The following is a 17,823-nucleotide window of genomic DNA, read 5'->3' on the forward strand; positions in this document are numbered from 1 at the left end:
TGCTTACCCCAGAAATTCTTTACCCTCACGTTGTAGTACTATCCAATAGCTATTCCTTAGGGCAGCGTCTATAATGCCTATCTATAAAGAACTACCGAGACAATGGGTCGGAAAGTGGGTGCCCCAATGAGTATCTTATAGAATTTGGCTTTATTTCCATGTTTCGGACGCAATTTTCGTCCTCTAAGAATGCTTACCCCAAAAATTCTTTGGCCCTTCGTTGTAGTACTATCCAAAAGCTATTTATTATAGCAAAATCTATAATCCCTAGCTATACAGAACTGCAGAGGCAATGGTTTTGAACAAGTGGGTGACCCCAGAGCATAATTTATCAAATATGACTTTTTCCCGTGTTACGGACGAAATTTTCGGCCTTTAAGAATCCTTACCCCAGAAATTCTTTACCCTCACGTTGTATTACTATCCAATAGCTATTCCTTAGGGCAGCGTCTATAATGCCTATCCATGACGAACTACCGAGACAATGGGTCGGAAAAAGGGTGCCCCCATTGCGTATTTTAAACAATTTGGCTTTATTTCCATGTTTCGGACGCAATTTTCGTCTTCTAGGAATGCTTACCCCAGAAATTCTTAGACCTTTGTTGTAGTACTATCCAAAAGCTATTTATTAGAGCAGAATTTATAATCCCTAGCCATACAGAACTGCCGAGGCAATGGTTTTGAACAAGTGGGTGACCCCAGATCATATTTTATCAAATACGACTTTTTTCCCGTGTTACGGACGAAATTTGCGGCCTTAAAGGATGCTTATCCCAGAAATTCTTTACCCTCACGTTGTAGTACTATCCAATAGCTATTCCTTAGGGCAGCGTCTATACTGCCTAGCCATAAAGAACTACTGAGACAATGGGTCGGAAAGTGGGTGCCCCCAATGGGTATTTTATAGAATCTGGCTTTATTTCCATGTTTCGGACGAAATTTTCGTCCTCTAGGAATGCTTATCCCAGAAATTCTTTGGCCCCTTGTTGTAGTACTATCCAAAAGCCATTTATTATAGCAAAATCTATAATCCCTAGCTATACAGAACTGCCGAGGCAATGATTTTGAAAAACTGATAATATGTATAATTCTCATCTGAACCCATTTGCCCAGTCACGGTCACATATTATGTTCATGATCTATCATTTTTCTGTCAAGAATCATGTGCGTGTTCATGGAATATATCTGTGATGCACCTATTCCTTTTCTCTTAATCGTCTAATAACGAGATATCGTCTAATAACGAGATATCGTCTAATAACGAGATATCGACTAATAAATAGTTATCTTCTACTAACCTTCTTGTTGTTAATTTCGTGTTGGTGTTTCCGTCTGCCATGTAAGGCTGAATATAATTCTGACTGAACAGTTTATGAATAATTGATTGATGAATGTTGCTTAACGTCGAACAGGTAAACAGATGTTTCTAAAATAGGGTTCCCAAATAAAATTATGTTTGCAAAAACAGACATACAGTATACTCAGTTGTAAGACATAGGTTTTGGGAGAACATAAAAGACTAACAGAAGACTAAAAATTCAGATCTAGGTGAAGTGAAAACACGACATAACAGGCCTACAGAGGATTAAGAAGAAACCTAGGTGAAGGGACAACACGACATAATAGGCCTACAGAGGATTAAGAGGAAACCTACGTTAAGGGGGAACACGATATACCAGGCCTACAGAGGATTAAGAGGAGACATAGCTGAAGGAAGAACACGACATAATAGGCCTACAGAGGATTACGAAGCTAGACCTAGGTTGAGGAAGAACACGACATAACAGGCCTAGCGGATTAAGAGGAGACCTAGGTTATGGAAGAACACGACATAACAGGCCTAGCGGATTAGGAGGACACCTAGGTGAAGGGAGAACACGACATAACAGGCCTACAGAGGATTAAGATGAGACCTAGGTTAAGGAGAGAAAAACGACATAACAGGCCTACAGAGGACTAAGAGGAGACCTAGGTTAAAAGACAACACGACATTAAAGGCCTACAGAGGATTAAGAGGTTAGACATTTTTGAAGGGGGGGACATAACTGGTCAACAGAGGATTAAAACGATACACCTACATGTAGGTAAAGGGGGAGCTTAAAAAGCCAACAGAGGATTGAGATGTTAGACCTATATGTAAAGGGGGAGCTTAAAAAGCCAACAGAGGATTGAGATGTTAGACCTATATGTAAAGGGGGAGCTTAAAAAGCCAACAGAGGATTGTGATGTTAGACCTATATGTAAAGGGGGAGCTTAGAAGGCAAACAGAAGATGTAGATGTTAGACCTAGGTGAGGAGAGAACATTAAAGGCTAACACAGGATTTATAGGTTATAACTTGGTAGAGGAACAAGTAAAATAACCAAAATTACCGAACTCCGAGTAAATTTAAAACGGAAAGTCCATAATCAAATGGCAAAATTAAAAAGCTCGAAACATATGAAACGAATGGATAACATCTGTCATATACCTGACTTGGTACAGTCATGAAAATTGTGGATTAGACCTGTTTTCATAGCTAGCTAAACCTCCCACTTGTATGACAGTCGCAACAAATTCCATTATATTGACAACAATATGTGAACAAAACAAACAGACACAATAGGTTAAAATGTCTGAAATAGGGGTACAGCAGTAAACATTGTGTTATAATCTTAATCACTATAAAAACAAACAAATATACGAACACGACAAAAAAGGCTTACAGAGGATGAAGATGTTAGACCTAGATAAGGAGAGAACACGACATAAAAGGCCAACAGAGGATGAAGATGTTAGACCTAGGTGAGGAGAGATCACGACAAAAAAGGCCTACAGAGGATGAAGATTTTAGACCAAGGTGAGGAGAGAACACGACATAAAAGGCCTACAGAGGATGTAGATGTTAGACCTAGGTGAGAAGAGAACACAACATAACAGGCCTACAGAGGATGAAGATGTTAGACCTAGATGAGGAGAGACCACGACATAAAAGGTCTACAGAGGATGAAGATATTAGACCTAGGTGGGGAGAGAACAAGACATAAAAGGCCTACAGAGAATGAAGATGTTCGACCTAGGTGAGGAGAGAACACGACAAAAAAGGCCTACAGAGGATGAAGATTCTAGACCTAAGTAAAGAGAGAACACGACATAAAAGGCCTATAGAGGATGAAGATGTTAGACCTAGGTGAGGAGAGAACACGACATAAAAGGCCTACAGAGTATGAAGATGTTAGACCTAGGTGAGGAGAGAACACGACATAAAAGGTCGACAGAGAATGAAGATGTTAGACCTAGATGAGGAGAGAACACGACATAAAAGGCCTACAGAGGATTAAGAGGAGACCTAGGTTTTCTATGATGAGGGCCTCGGGGGAGATAAGTTATATAGCTAACTGTGTAACCCTCTTAAAATGAAGTATTGCTAAAGCTTTTTCTACACCCGTGATGATTTTAAAAGATATTGGATATGTAATTGACAACATATTTGTTGCGATCGATGGACTAAAATATCAACAAATAGAATTAATAAAACCATTCTCCAGAATTAAACGAAAACACATATTGCAAAATGTGCTACAATGTACGTTCACTTTCAGATATACTGATGCTGTCCTGTTTCTCAAACCATATATTTGAGTGAGTGCTTGCATCTCATAAAACCAAGTGAACTATGCCCATATCTGACTGCTCACTGAAACACGCTATAAGCTCCTATAAATATTGGTGTATATGTACGTAAGTGTGACATAGTCCGGCTTACATGATTAAAAGTGTGTACGTCTGAAGCGCTTTTCGTCTACAAAAGACACAAAATAGTCAAAAGGTGAAATAAAGTACAAAGATGAATAGCATTTAAAAAAGGTGGTTGCTATTTTTCCGGCTCGCTCGAAAAAAGCAAAACATGTCAATTCTTTCTTGAAGAAAAGCTTTTCATTGCTATTATTGATATTTTCTGGCCATACATAACAATGAAGAATTGATATGCGTTTGCCTAAGTGGTTATTATAGCATCTGGTGGAAAATGCATTGCCAATACGTTTCCTCCCGTGCTAACGCCAAAAATTGGAACTATTCATTTTTGCTCGTCTCCGCACACACGTTCCGAATTATAAGCTCATGATAAAAATTTTGGAAAATAGTAAAAAAAAAAAAAAAAAAAAAAAATCAAATCAAAAACAGAATTACTATGGGAATACACTCCTCAAAACTTCAATTTAGTTTTCTACTGGCTGTTCTTTGGAACACCCTAATTCTCCTTAACTATAAACAGTTTGTCAAGAGAGACCAAAAGATTTGTCAACATCGGTATGCAGCAAAGAAACTTTTGACTTAAAATCACTTTGCAAAAAAGTTTACATTCACTAAAACCAATGAAAATGCAAATAAATGTACTTCATAATAATATAGCATATTCAGATATTGTTCTTGCTTCTAAGGGAATGGGGGTTCAAAAATGACAAACCTCTTTTTACGTTCTTTCTATGAAATTACTGTAAGGTTAGGAGTCAGGCCAGTGACTCATGGCTTCAATGAATATCTATGATTCCTAACGAAGATCCCGAATTTTAGATTTCCTTGAAGTTTGGTTTCAATGAAGTCGTCAAATGATTTTTCACGATTTTTTTTATTTGAAATGTGCGAATAGTTTTTAAACAGAAAATAAGAGAAAAGGGTAGGCACATGTAAAACGCTCAAAAGAAGATTGTGTTTAAAATAGCAAAGCATGATAATTTTTATTGAGAACATAACTACAACAGAATAAAATTTAAATAAAAGAGGGGTTTTCCCTCAAGCCGGGTAAATTTTCCCAGTCAGGGCATTTCAGTGCATGTTCATAGATCTCCATTAAAGTAGAACTTACAAATCACGCAGTTAAGGATAATCTGATTAAGTCGTTTTCCTGTAAATCGTTTCTTTTATGTGATTTGTCTCTATTGATACAGGTAGAGGAAATTTGTGTTTAAAGCAACCAACTTCTCTGTAATTTTCATAAGGACAAAAAGCCATCCTTAAATATAAAATTATTTATATATTGAATATATATTCAATTCTCCAAACGTCCTTTGCATTTGCGCGTTTAAAATCCTTCATCACATCCACGAAATTGTCCACGTCACAAGACATTGCTCTTGATTTTGAACATTTGCTCATGTGCAAACGGATGGCCTGGAGATAGAAATTGTTACCTATTCTTCCGGCTAGCCGGAACAGTACACACTCCGTTTAAAAAATTGTATACCAAATAGAGAAATAGAGAAAACGTGACAGCATGGTGAAGCTTTTAAGGAATGAACATGACTAGTGGTTGATACTTTATAGTCAGGAAAATAATGTTACAGAACATATATAAACATAAGCAAATAATTAATATCATATACAAGTAGTACATATGTCAATATTAAATACACTGAAAAAAACGATCATATCTTTATCCTACAATTGGAAGGTTTACATAGATATAAAACCAGGTTAAACTACCCTTTTTATCGGAAAATGCCTGTACCAAGTCAGGATTATAGCAGTCGTGTTTCACTTGTTCCGTTAATGATAACATTTGATTTTGTTAAACTATATAACATTGATGGGTAATTATAAAAGATGGGGTTGTATCAATATTAGCCGGGGCAACACACAGCCTTCAAGGATAGACAGATGTCTTTACACGATTACAAGCTTTAATCACCTCGGGTCTATACAAGTTGTGAGTAAATTAAACTGCAAATAATTCAATTTTAAAATACAAATGAACAGTCAGATAAGACATACGACAACCACTGTGGACAGGTGGAAGTATGTGCACCTCTCAACAAGAGGGGCGTGGTAAGCATTCAGCATATGTTTTTTGACTACTTGTTGTGCATATATTGATTACCGGTATGTAAAGCTCGTACTAGATACCACAACTTCATGTTGTACATTTATTGAATTAATGAACAAAATGTTATTTGTAGGTCATCCGTGCATTTGTTTAATGAACAGCATTGACATGTTTAAGTTATGGCCAGTATATAAAGTATATCACTAGATTCAGCTCTCTTTTTAAGATAAGTATAATGTGCCTTGCTCCTTGATTTTTTTTTTTTTAAATTTTAGCTTTTTAAATGGACAAATTACATTTACACATACATTGATAAATAAAGGCAACAGTAGTATACCGCTGTTCAATAAAACGTTAAGTAAGATGGAAGCAGCATTCACATGATATCCGTTATAACTGTCAGCATTAGGTATTTCTGATAAATAACATGGACTGTTTAAGTTGTGAACTTTTGCTTGTTATCTAAAGATGCACACGCCATTCATAGAACCATGTCGTAGGTCGAATATGTGCTTCTAAGAAACTGGCTCACAAATCTTATTTGAACATTGTATAAATACTATAACTGTGACCATATATTATTTTTGTTTGTTCTTGATGTCTGTCTGAAATTCTTCGAGATGGTGGTAACTCTGGTACACAGTATAATATTGAACATTTTGAGAATGACATAGGTTAATCACTATCCTGCACATTACAGACAGAATACACACATTTACAACACTAAATTTCTAAAGAAATATAGATTCCACAACTGCAACAAGTGTGTTACGATATTTCTTCACTCGAGACAGTTAAATTTTAATATTTAAAGCGCGAGGTTTGCCGAACTTTTTAAATACTTAGAATTTTACTGTTGAAAGTGGGGAAATATCGTAATACACGAGTTATAGTGGTGGAATCTGTTTCTCTAATGATTTTTATCCTTCCTTTTAAAAGATTTGCACAGTTGTGTTCTTTATATGTGACGTCATTAGGCATGGTCGCCTTTTTTTCATGACGTCACAATAGGAAATTCAGATGAAACCAAGAAAATTAGACGTCATAATTAAATTTCGACCAGTCATTTGCCGAGAATAGATATTTAACTAGTGAGGAGAAATATTTTTCTCACACCGATCAAGAAATGTTATATTAAAATAGCAGAAAAATTAAAGAATAAGTTATATACAACAGAGAATAAATGTAATCCTAATTCAAATTATATTTAAGTTAATAACAAAGGATAAAGCATGTATGTGTGAGCCAATGTTCCGTGTAGAAGGCCGTACTTTGACTTATAGTGGTTAACTTTTTACAAATTGTGATTTGGATTGAGAGTTGTCTCATTGGCATTCATACCACATTTTCTTATATCTATGAATAATTCAAACAAAGTATAACTTTTATAAAAATTAAAATATAAGGTCTTGATTCAAATAAGGAGGTACTGATAAACATAAAAATGTAAGCTCCGGATTGTAATAATGTATAAGATATATACAACAAAATGTCAATATAAGGTCCAGATTCAAATGAGGTATCATGTACATACAAAAAAACTTAATTGCAAGGTTTTTATGCATATAATGAAAAACTTATAAAAAAAGAGATAGCAATGCATATAAATGTAAGGTCCCAAATTCAAAAAAAGGAATAACTTATATACAAATGCAAATGAATGCATGGCATACACATGTGTGGTCCCCGTTCAAATAAAGAATAACTTATATACAATTACAATTGAACTAATGGTATACACATGTGTGGTCCCCGTTCAAATACAGAATAACTTATATACAAATGTAAATGAATGCATGGCATACATATGTGTGGTCCCCGTTCAAATAAAGAATAACTTATAAACAAAGTCAAATGAATGCATGAAATACACATAGTTGGTCCCCATTCAAATAAAGAATAACTTATTTACACAGTCATATTCATGCATTGCATACACATGTACGGTCCTTATTCAAATAAAGAATATCTTATATACAGAAAAATATGAATGATTGACGTACACATGTATAGTCCCCATTCAAATAAAGAATATCCTAAATACAAAGACATTAAAAGAACAAGGCTTCGATACAAAAAATAAATAACTCATGCACTTTTTGCAATTATAATGAAAAGCTCATACACAAAAACATATAAATTGAAGGTCCATATTGCAATACCGAACTAATTATATACATGATATGTAAATGAACAAAAATTATGATTCATAATGAATAACTAAAAGCAAAGGAAAACACATAAAACATTTTGATTCAAATAAAGAATAACTTGCATACAATCAACATACATATAAGGTTCGTGATGTTTCAAACAATGAATAACTTATAACATAAACAATAAATGAGTGAGCATATGGATCATTTCTTCAGTTGTTATTGCTTGTCGAGAAAATCATAGTTCTTCAATGCAGTCTAAAGATATAAGCACAGAACCGTATGTGTTGTGATTCAATCTATCTTAATTAAACAGGTTGATTGACTGGGTTGAAATCTACCTTAATCGGTTGAGAGAAAAAAATCCGGGTTACAAACCAAAACCGCGGGAAACACATCAACTAACAACTGCTATATTCCGGACTTGGTACAGGACATTTAAAAAAAAATTGTTGGTTGAACCTGGTTTTATGGCTAGCCAAACTTCCCGCTTATATGGCTATGTTAAAAAATATCGCTAAAATGACAACACTACGTGACAGGAACATAGTACAAACAAACGCAAGAACACTCAACAGAGAGAAACGCATACATAAATAATATAATAGTACATTACAACATGTAAACCGCAAAATAACAACGGACATCTTTCTTTAACGACATCACAGGTACCACAAACAGTGACGTATTTAAACTCATTAAATATATATGCCTGTTAGTATTTTTGATTTGTTATCACGAACTTAAGTTCCATTTTCACAAATATCACAAATATCATACAGACCACATTTAATCCTTTAAGGTTTCAACTCATCAGGCATAATTGACCTTAGGTGAATTTGGATATGTTTATGTCGGTTTGGTCATATAGATCTTTAACTGTTTCGGTTCTTATACATCCTTGGTTTTCAAATATTCGACTTTGAGCCTGCCTGATGAAAGTAAAGCCGAAAAAAGAGCTTCGGACGCATGTATAACTTGTTGGTTTTATTTTCATAGGATAACTAGATAAGCGTCATATGTTTAAATTTACTCTATGTGTCTTTCGGACAGTTTTCATGATTCCTTGACAAATTATGCGTCCCTTGACATATTTAAGTCTCTTGGTGAAGAACAACGTACAACTCTAATATATCATACTATGTATGACTGACAAAGGTTACTATACAAGGAGCACAGTTTAAAAAAATCTTATGTCCAGCCAGTTTCGTTTCTTATTTCGGAAAAGACATTTTTCGTGTAACAGTTGATAAAACATACTTTCCGAAAGTTTATAACCAACAAATACATGTACGATGAGGTATTTGTAAATTTGAAAGTATATGGGACATTGATGTTGAAATGTAACCCTCGTTCACTTCTTCAACAAGCTTTACATATAAAAAAAATGTTGCAATGATTTTTCATTCACAGTTTAACAAGAGTGCACACACTGTATTTTGCCGGTTTTACTAAAGACGCCTGCATTTTACGTTGACAAAAAAAGTTAAGACACCACTTGATAAATTACATACTATTAAATATTATCTGTATGTACCTTCAACTAATCATGATAACTGTTACATGTGTTAGTTGCAAAAAAGCTACGTCAATTAATAAGTACAAAACAAAGTGACAATGTAATTCATGTGTAACAAAAAAAAAATATACTGCAAAATATATATATACAATATAATTCAGTTCACACTCCTATTTACAATGGTTGCAATATAAGATATTTGTCAAAGAGACATGTAAAAACACACACAAAATAAGCAATAAACCTGAATTTCGCATCAGTTGGGTGAGTTCTTCATCAGTTAATAGAAATAAAAGTTGCATCTGGTGGTCTCGTTTGTCAGCAATAAAATAACAAATAGCCTCTGGTTGTCTTGTTTTTAATCAATTAGAATAAAAAAGGTGCATCTAGTAGCCTAACTTTTCAGCAATAGAAGTAAAAATTGCTTGTGGTGGTGTTGTCTTTTAGAATTAAAATTTGCCTCCGGTGTCAATGTTTTCGTCGATGAACTCTAAAGATTGACCCTGATGGTTAAGTTCTTCATCCATAAGAATAAAATATTGCCCCTGGTGGTTGAATTCTTCATTCATAAGAATAAAAGATTACCCTTGGTGGTTGAGTTCTTTGTCCATCAGAATACAAGATTGCCCCTGGTGGTTAAGTTTTTCATCCATGAAATAAAAAGATTGCCCTTGGTGGTTGAGTTCTTCGTCCATAAGAATACAAAATTGCCCCTTTCTGTTGAGTTCTTCTTCGTCCAGTAAAATTCCAAATTCCCCTTGGTGGTTGAGTTTTTTATTCATCAAAAATAAAAGATTACCCCTAGTGGTTGAGTTTGTCATCCATAAGAATAAAACAACACCTTCTTTGGTTGTGTATTATCTATTTGAATTAAAAAGTGTTTGTCTGATGTTAATGTTCTTCTTCAATCAGAACTGAAGATTGCCTCTGGTGGTCAAATTCTTTATCTCATCAAATGGACACCATTTCTAGAGAGCCATGCAATACAACGCGCCAAAATATACCAAGGAGACATTCAAATCACACACATCGAAGTCAAACTGACAACGCCACTACAAAAATATAAACCGCAAGAAAACTGAATATGTCCCAAGACACAACATAACATGCTAAAGATTGAGACACAAGAACACACAACTTCTTGTTGGAATATTCACAGCAGGTGTAGGATTTGACAGATTTGCGTACTGTACAACCAATGGTTTCACGTTTGCCATCTAATAAATAACAAATGATGATCATTAACAAAGGCTCTTCACCTGATTAATTTCTGACAGATAAAAACAATTCCCTTGTACACTCAGAGAAGAATAAAGAAAAATCACCCGATCAAAGTTTGCCATACATCCCCTGCTATCCGAAGGCAGACATTCTTTTCATTTGATTTAAACAGCAAAAAAGAGAACATTAAACAAGACCTTTCTTAAATAATTTCTATCGATTTTGATTCGAATTGCATGGTCCAATAGTTTCCGAAAGGACACACAGGGATAACACTGGCTCGTATTAATTTAAACTGAAGATAGCATTAGAAAATAAGTTCTCTCCTTTGAAGATTTTTCCTTCTGCCAAGCTATCTGCACCTTAGAGTCTGTACTGTAACCTTCATGGTAAAAGGTTTAACTATAAACGTAAACAGTTTCTGTCATATTATCAACACCTTAGTGTCTATGTCCTTCACAGTATTAGGTTTCTGCCACACTATCTGTGGAAGGGTCAAACATCACTGGTATTCATGTTTGGTTTTAAGTCGATTGCATCTGTTGGCTTTCTTAGGTATCAGACATACTGCTAACATGTCTATTAATTCTGCCCGAAAACTTCACATTTGATATATGTTATGTTATATAACTACACTTAAATAATCTAATTTTATAAACCTTAAAGTTGAAATTCAATAACTTACAAACTAAAATACATTTTAAATTATCTTTGCAAATATAAAAAAAAAAAACAAAAAACAAATGACTACAATACAAAAATATACTCTTCCCGGAATTTTGGTCAATATGATAAGTTACAGGTAACATAAATATACAGGTAAACACTATTATCAAAAATTAGCATAAAATTAAAATACCTTTTAAATTCTACCATGAGAGCTCGACATTATAGCTATTATAAATAAATATTTCAAATTTTCTTATTATCAGTTGTTAACCCAAAAATACATAATATAAGGGTACAAATATTGGTCCACATTTAATCGGGTTATAATGCTTTGGTTAATTTATGTACGTCTCCCTCCAATCATCATCTTCTTTATTCATTGGTGTCCAACAAGGAGATGTTGATAAAAAGACTTTGACGATACTTTGTGGTTTCCGTTTCAGGTATTTTATCTTGTCTCTGTATAAATTAAAAGCTAACTAGTTAATGTTTTTCATTTTTCGAAATAGTGAACAATTCATATCCTTTTAAATATTATATGATAATGAATAATGAATGAAATGATATAATGTAATGAATGCTGACCCTTCTAGATCACCCCAGTACACCACTTGGTGATAAATGAAATGATATACTGTGATCAATGCAGACCCTTCCGGAACACCTTAGTACACCACTGGATAATGAATGGAATGATATAATGTAATCAATACTGACCCTTTCGGAACACCTTAGTACACCACTGGATAATGAATGGAATGATATAATGTAATCAATACCGACCCTTTCGGAACACCTCAGTATACCACTTGATAATGAATCGGATGATATAATGTAATCAATACTGATCCTTTCGGAACAACTATAACACATATTTGTATTTCGTTAATTGCTTTGTACTATCATCAGACCGTTATTGTTCTCATTTCGGGGCGTGTATAGGTTGTTTTGCAGTATACATTTTGCTCATAGCTGAATAACGTACTTATAATTGCTAGTTTGCCCGCAATGTTGTCTGTTTTGGGGTGTTGTCTAATTACCAATTATACCACATCTTCTAATTATGTATCTTAAAAAAATATTGTTTTTGTTAAATTGACGATATGCATAATCTTTATCATTACGCTAAATATATTTAATTCACTTATTCATTTAAGATTGCAAATTATTTTAAACTTCGACTTTCTGTCATAGCTAAGTGAAAATAAAAAAAAGTTTTGTGTAGTTTATCCAACAAACACATACATATACTTTCAACTTACTCTCTTTCAGTTCATTTGAAACAACTCTTAATGGTTGATATATCTCTGCTTGCGACTGTTGTGTTTTCTATTTCATCTGCCAGTTCTGCATATACAGAGTCTTCTCGTAGAGCTTTGATAAATTCAATAAATTCATGTTCACTTTCATGCAAAAGTATGTCCATTAATTTCCTGTTCTTTTGTATTTGTGCTGGACAAGCATTTATCATTTGACTATCAGCTATGGTCAACGCATCACGTGATATCAGATGATCGACTATTTTCTCATGCTGTATACTGTCAATAATGTTTGAGTAGTTCTTTTGTAGACGAACTTTATACATCGGAACAGTCCAATTTGACAACCCTACAAATGTTTTACAATTTTAATTATCGCCACGTCTACTCTGTATATCATGAATAAATAAGCATAAATAAGTCTGAATTGAAAACAACGTTCAAACTTATGATTGCGTTGGATAAAAACCGCAATTTTTATACGTGTGCATGCAAAACAAATTTCTTGGTAGAGGGGTCTAATAAATAAGCTTTATATTCATACGAGCAATCCCGCGTTTTACTATATCTGGTAGAAGAGAGGGTCAAATACAGCATGCAGCATCATTGTTGGGGAGTAGTCCTTTCAATGATAATATTTTCTGAAAAAATCTATTTGAATTCAAAACTGTGCATGTGGAATAGTGGAGTTCTTATTGTATGTTCTATTAAAATGTGAAACAATATGAATCACTGTATAATGATTTGGGCAACTGAATACTTAATTTTACAAGCCTAATAACGTATCAAACCTGTTGTGTTGTCTACCTTATAGGAATCAGGATATACACAATAAGACACCATACTTTTAGTTTTGAAGGCTTGATATGAAATAAACACATGTTTTTTATTTTTTTAGTTCGTTTTTTTGTGTGTGACTTGACCTCAGCAGTACTAAACAATATGTAATCTCTAAACTTAACCAATGTGATTTGATATGTATTACACATACTTTTGGTTTCTTCTTGATATACATGATGTTAAAGTCAATATTAGCATTGACAACGTAGAACAAGTAATTGTAATAGATCATGTGATCACTATTCCATGACACAAATTATGTTAAAGTCAACAGTAAAGTTTACAACATAGACCAAGTAATTGTAATAGCTCACATGCTCAATATGCAACACGAACATGATGCAAAATCTTACTAAAGCCATTCATGCGTAAAATGAAGGTCAGCAGTGACCTTATCTTTAGTAAATAATCCTCAAATTAATTGCGTTGATTATATTTTGGGTTAGAGCACACAATTCACTCAGAACTGAAGAACAAAATAATTCTGTTACCTATATCAGTATTTGTATAAGATGCACTAATCAACATGAATACTACATCAATGTAATACAAAACACTACTTAATTTGTATTTGTATTTAAATAAACCAAAAAAAAAAAAACCCACCAAAACCGGTCATACCTTTATTTTCCATGTTTTCAGTATGTACTAATGCTGCACTTGAGCCTTCTTCATGTGATTCACATTTCAAATCATTTGCTAGATCTGTGTATCCACTTGTTCGTAGTGCATCAACAAACATAGAATAGGTAGGCTCTCCCCTCTTGTTCACTACTTCAAGTAATGCTTTATTCTGATCATCTTGTCTAACAGGTTGTTCAATGCTTCGTCTGTCATCTGATGATATTACCAAATGTGACATCATATAATCTAAAATCTGACTGATTTGTATGTCGTGTATGATTCTCTCTGGAATGTGAAACATACATACAAACTTATAGATAAGACTGAACAACACGAATACATCTATCACCATCAAAATATATTATCTTTTTTTTCTAATTTTTATCACATTTTAGTCTGATTTCGTTATTCAAAAGACTAATGAACTCGATTAAAACCATTCTCAGTTTTATTTTGATAATTGTTCATGTGCTTATATATGTAGTGTTGATAAATATGATTACAAACTTTCCATTCGCTAAATATACGTGTTTTTTTTCCCTGTTTTGCATAAATCAGACTTTATAACGATCAATGAATGATGACGAACTAGGATTCCAGTGCCCGTTGACAGAGTGATATGCACACATTAACTAATCCAATATTCCTTCTTCTGCTCTTGTTTAAGATATCACGTCCCATCAAACTATATGATTGCCAGGAGTAACCATACAGCTGCTTGTTATCTTGTTTAAGGTATCACGTACCGTGAAACTATATGATTCCCATAAGGAACAATACAGTTGCTTGTTATCTTGTTTAAGGTATCACGTCCCATGAAACTTTATGATTGCCAGGAGGAACAATACAGCTGCCTGTTATCTTGTGCAAGATATCACGTACCATGAAACTATAATGATAGCCAGGAGGAACAAAACAGCTGTCTGTTATCTTGTTTAAGATATCACGTACCATGAAACTATATGATTGCCAGGAGGAACAATACAGCTGCCTGTTATCTTGTGCAAGAAATCACGTACCATCAAACTATAATGATAGCCAGGAGGAACAAAACAGCTGTCTGTTATCTTGTTTAAGACATCAAGTACCATGAAACTATATAATTGCCAGGAGGAACAATACAGCTGTCTGTTATCTTTTTTTAAGATATCACGTACCATGAAACTATAATGATAGCCAGGAGGAACAATACAGCTGCCTGTTATCTTGTAAAAGATATCACGTACCATGAAACTATGTAATTGCCAGAAGGAACAATACAGCTGCCTGTTATCGTGTTAACGATATCACGTACCACGAAACTATATAATTGCCAGGAGGAACAATACAGCTGCCTGTTATCTTGTTTAAGATATCACGTACCATGAAACTATATAATTGCCAGGAGGAACAATACAACAACCTGTTAACTTGTTTAAGATACCACGTACCATGAAACTATATGATTGCCAGGAGGAACAATACAGCTGCCTGTTATCTTGTTTAAGATTCACGTACCATGAAACTATATAATTGCCAGGAGGAACAATACAGCTGCCTGTTATCTTGTTTAAGATACCACGTACCATGAAACTATATGATTGCCAGGAGGAACAATACAGCTGCCTGTTATCTTGTGCAATATATCACGTACCATAAAACTATAATGATAGCCAGGAGGAACAAAACAGCTGTCTGTTATCTTGTTTAAGATATCACGTACCATGAAACTATATAATTGCCAGGAGGAACAATACAGCTGCCTGTTATCTTGTTAAAGATATCACGTACCATGAAACTATATAATTGCCAGGAGGAACAATACAGCTGCCTGTTATCTTGTTTAAGATATCACGTACCATGAAACTATAATGATTGCCAGGAGGAACAATACAGCTGTCTGTTATCTTGTTAAAGATATCACGTACCATGAAACTATATAATTGCCAGGAGGAACAATACAGCTGCCTGTTATCTTGTTAAACATATCACGTACCATGAAACTATATAATTGCCAGGAGGAACAATACAGCAACCTGTTAACTTGTTTAAGATACCACGTACCATGAAACTATATAATTGCCAGGAGGAACAATACAGCTGCCTGTTATCTTGTTTAATATATCACGTACCATGAAACTATATAATTGCCTGGAGGAACAATACAGCAACCTGTTAACTTGTTAAAGATATCACGTACCATGAAACTATATGATTGCCAGGAGGAACAATACAGCTGCCTGTTATCTTATGCAAGATATCACGTACCATGAAACTATAATGATAGCCAGGAGGAACAAAACAGCTGTCTGTTATCTTGTTTAAGATATCACGTACTATGAAACTATATAATTGCCAGGAGGAACAATACAGCTGCCTGTTATCTTGTTAAAGATATCACGTACCATGAAACTATATAATTGCCAAGAGGAACAATACAGCTGCCTGTTATCTTGTTTAAGATATCACATACCATGAAACTATAATGATAGCCAGGAGGAACAAAACAGCTGTCTGTTATCTTGTTTAAGATATCACGTACCATGAAACTATATAATTGCCAGGAGGAACAATACAGCTGCCTGTTATCTTGTTAAAGATATCACGTACCATGAAACTATATAATTGCCAGGAGGAACAATACAGCTGCCTGTTATCTTGTTAAACATATCACGTACCATGAAACTATATAATTGCCAGGAGGAACAATACAGCAACCTGTTAACTTGTTTAAGATACCACGTACCATGAAACTATATAATTGCCAGGAGGAACAATACAGCTGCCTGTTATCTTGTTTAAGATATCACGTACCATGAAACTATATAATTGCTTGGAGGAACAATACAGCAACCTGTTAACTTGTTAAAGATATCACGTACCATGAAACTACATGATTGCTAGGAGGAACAATACAGCTGCCTGTTATCTTGTGCAAGATATCACGTACCATGAAACTATAATGATAGCCAGGAGGAACAAAACAGCTGTCTGTTATCTTGTTTAAGATATCACGTACCATGAAACTATATAATTGCCAGGAGGAACAATACAGCTGCCTGTTATCTTGTTAAAGATATCACGTACCATGAAACTATATAATTGCCAAGAGGAACAACACAGCTGCCTGTTATCTTGTTTAAGATATCACGTACCATGAAACTATAATGATTGCCAGGAGGAACAATACAGCTGCCTGTTATCTTGTTAAAGATATCACGTACCATGAAACTATATAATTGCCAGGAGGAACAATACAGCTGCCTGTTATCTTGTTAAACATATCACGTACCATGAAACTATATAATTGCCAGGAGGAACAATACAGCAACCTGTTAACTTGTTTAAGATACCACGTACCATGAAACTATATAATTGCCAGGAGGAACAATACAGCTGCCTGTTATCTTGTTTAAGATATCACGTACCATGAAACTATATAATTGCCTGGAGGAACAATACAGCAACATGTTAACTTGTTAAAGATATCACGTACCATGAAACTATATGATTGCCAGGAGGAACAATACAGCTGCCTGTTATCTTGTGCAAGATATCACGTACCATGAAACTATAATGATAGCCAGGAGGAACAAAACAGCTGTCTGTTATCTTGTTTAAGATATCACGTACCATGAAACTATAATGATTGCCAGGAGGAACAATACAGCTGCCTGTTATCTTGTTAAAGATATCACGTACCATGAAACTATATAATTGCCAGGAAGAACAATACAGCTGCCCGTTATCTTGT

At 34.4% G+C, this 17,823-nt stretch overlaps 2 protein-coding genes across 2 annotated transcripts in view; both read right to left on the minus strand.

Annotated features, from left to right (window-relative positions):
* LOC127731748 (multiple epidermal growth factor-like domains protein 10) overlaps nt 1-17,823 on the minus strand; it is a 455,295-nt gene that overhangs the window by 75,354 nt on the left and 362,118 nt on the right. The window lies entirely within an intron of this gene.
* LOC127731746 (uncharacterized) overlaps nt 5,284-17,823 on the minus strand; it is a 49,813-nt gene continuing 37,273 nt past the window's right edge. The window contains exons 14-16 of the mRNA XM_052240582.1: nt 14,088-14,375; nt 12,630-12,975; nt 5,284-11,826 (exon numbers count right to left, since the gene is read on the minus strand). Of these exons, the coding sequence (XP_052096542.1) occupies nt 12,641-12,975; nt 14,088-14,375 (623 nt within the window). The 3' untranslated portion in view covers nt 5,284-11,826; nt 12,630-12,640. The remainder of the gene's footprint in view (nt 11,827-12,629; nt 12,976-14,087; nt 14,376-17,823) is intronic.

This window comes from Mytilus californianus, unplaced genomic scaffold (assembly GCF_021869535.1).
Source record: "Mytilus californianus isolate M0D057914Y unplaced genomic scaffold, xbMytCali1.0.p SCAF_20, whole genome shotgun sequence".
Classification (NCBI taxonomy): domain Eukaryota; kingdom Metazoa; phylum Mollusca; class Bivalvia; order Mytilida; family Mytilidae; genus Mytilus; species Mytilus californianus.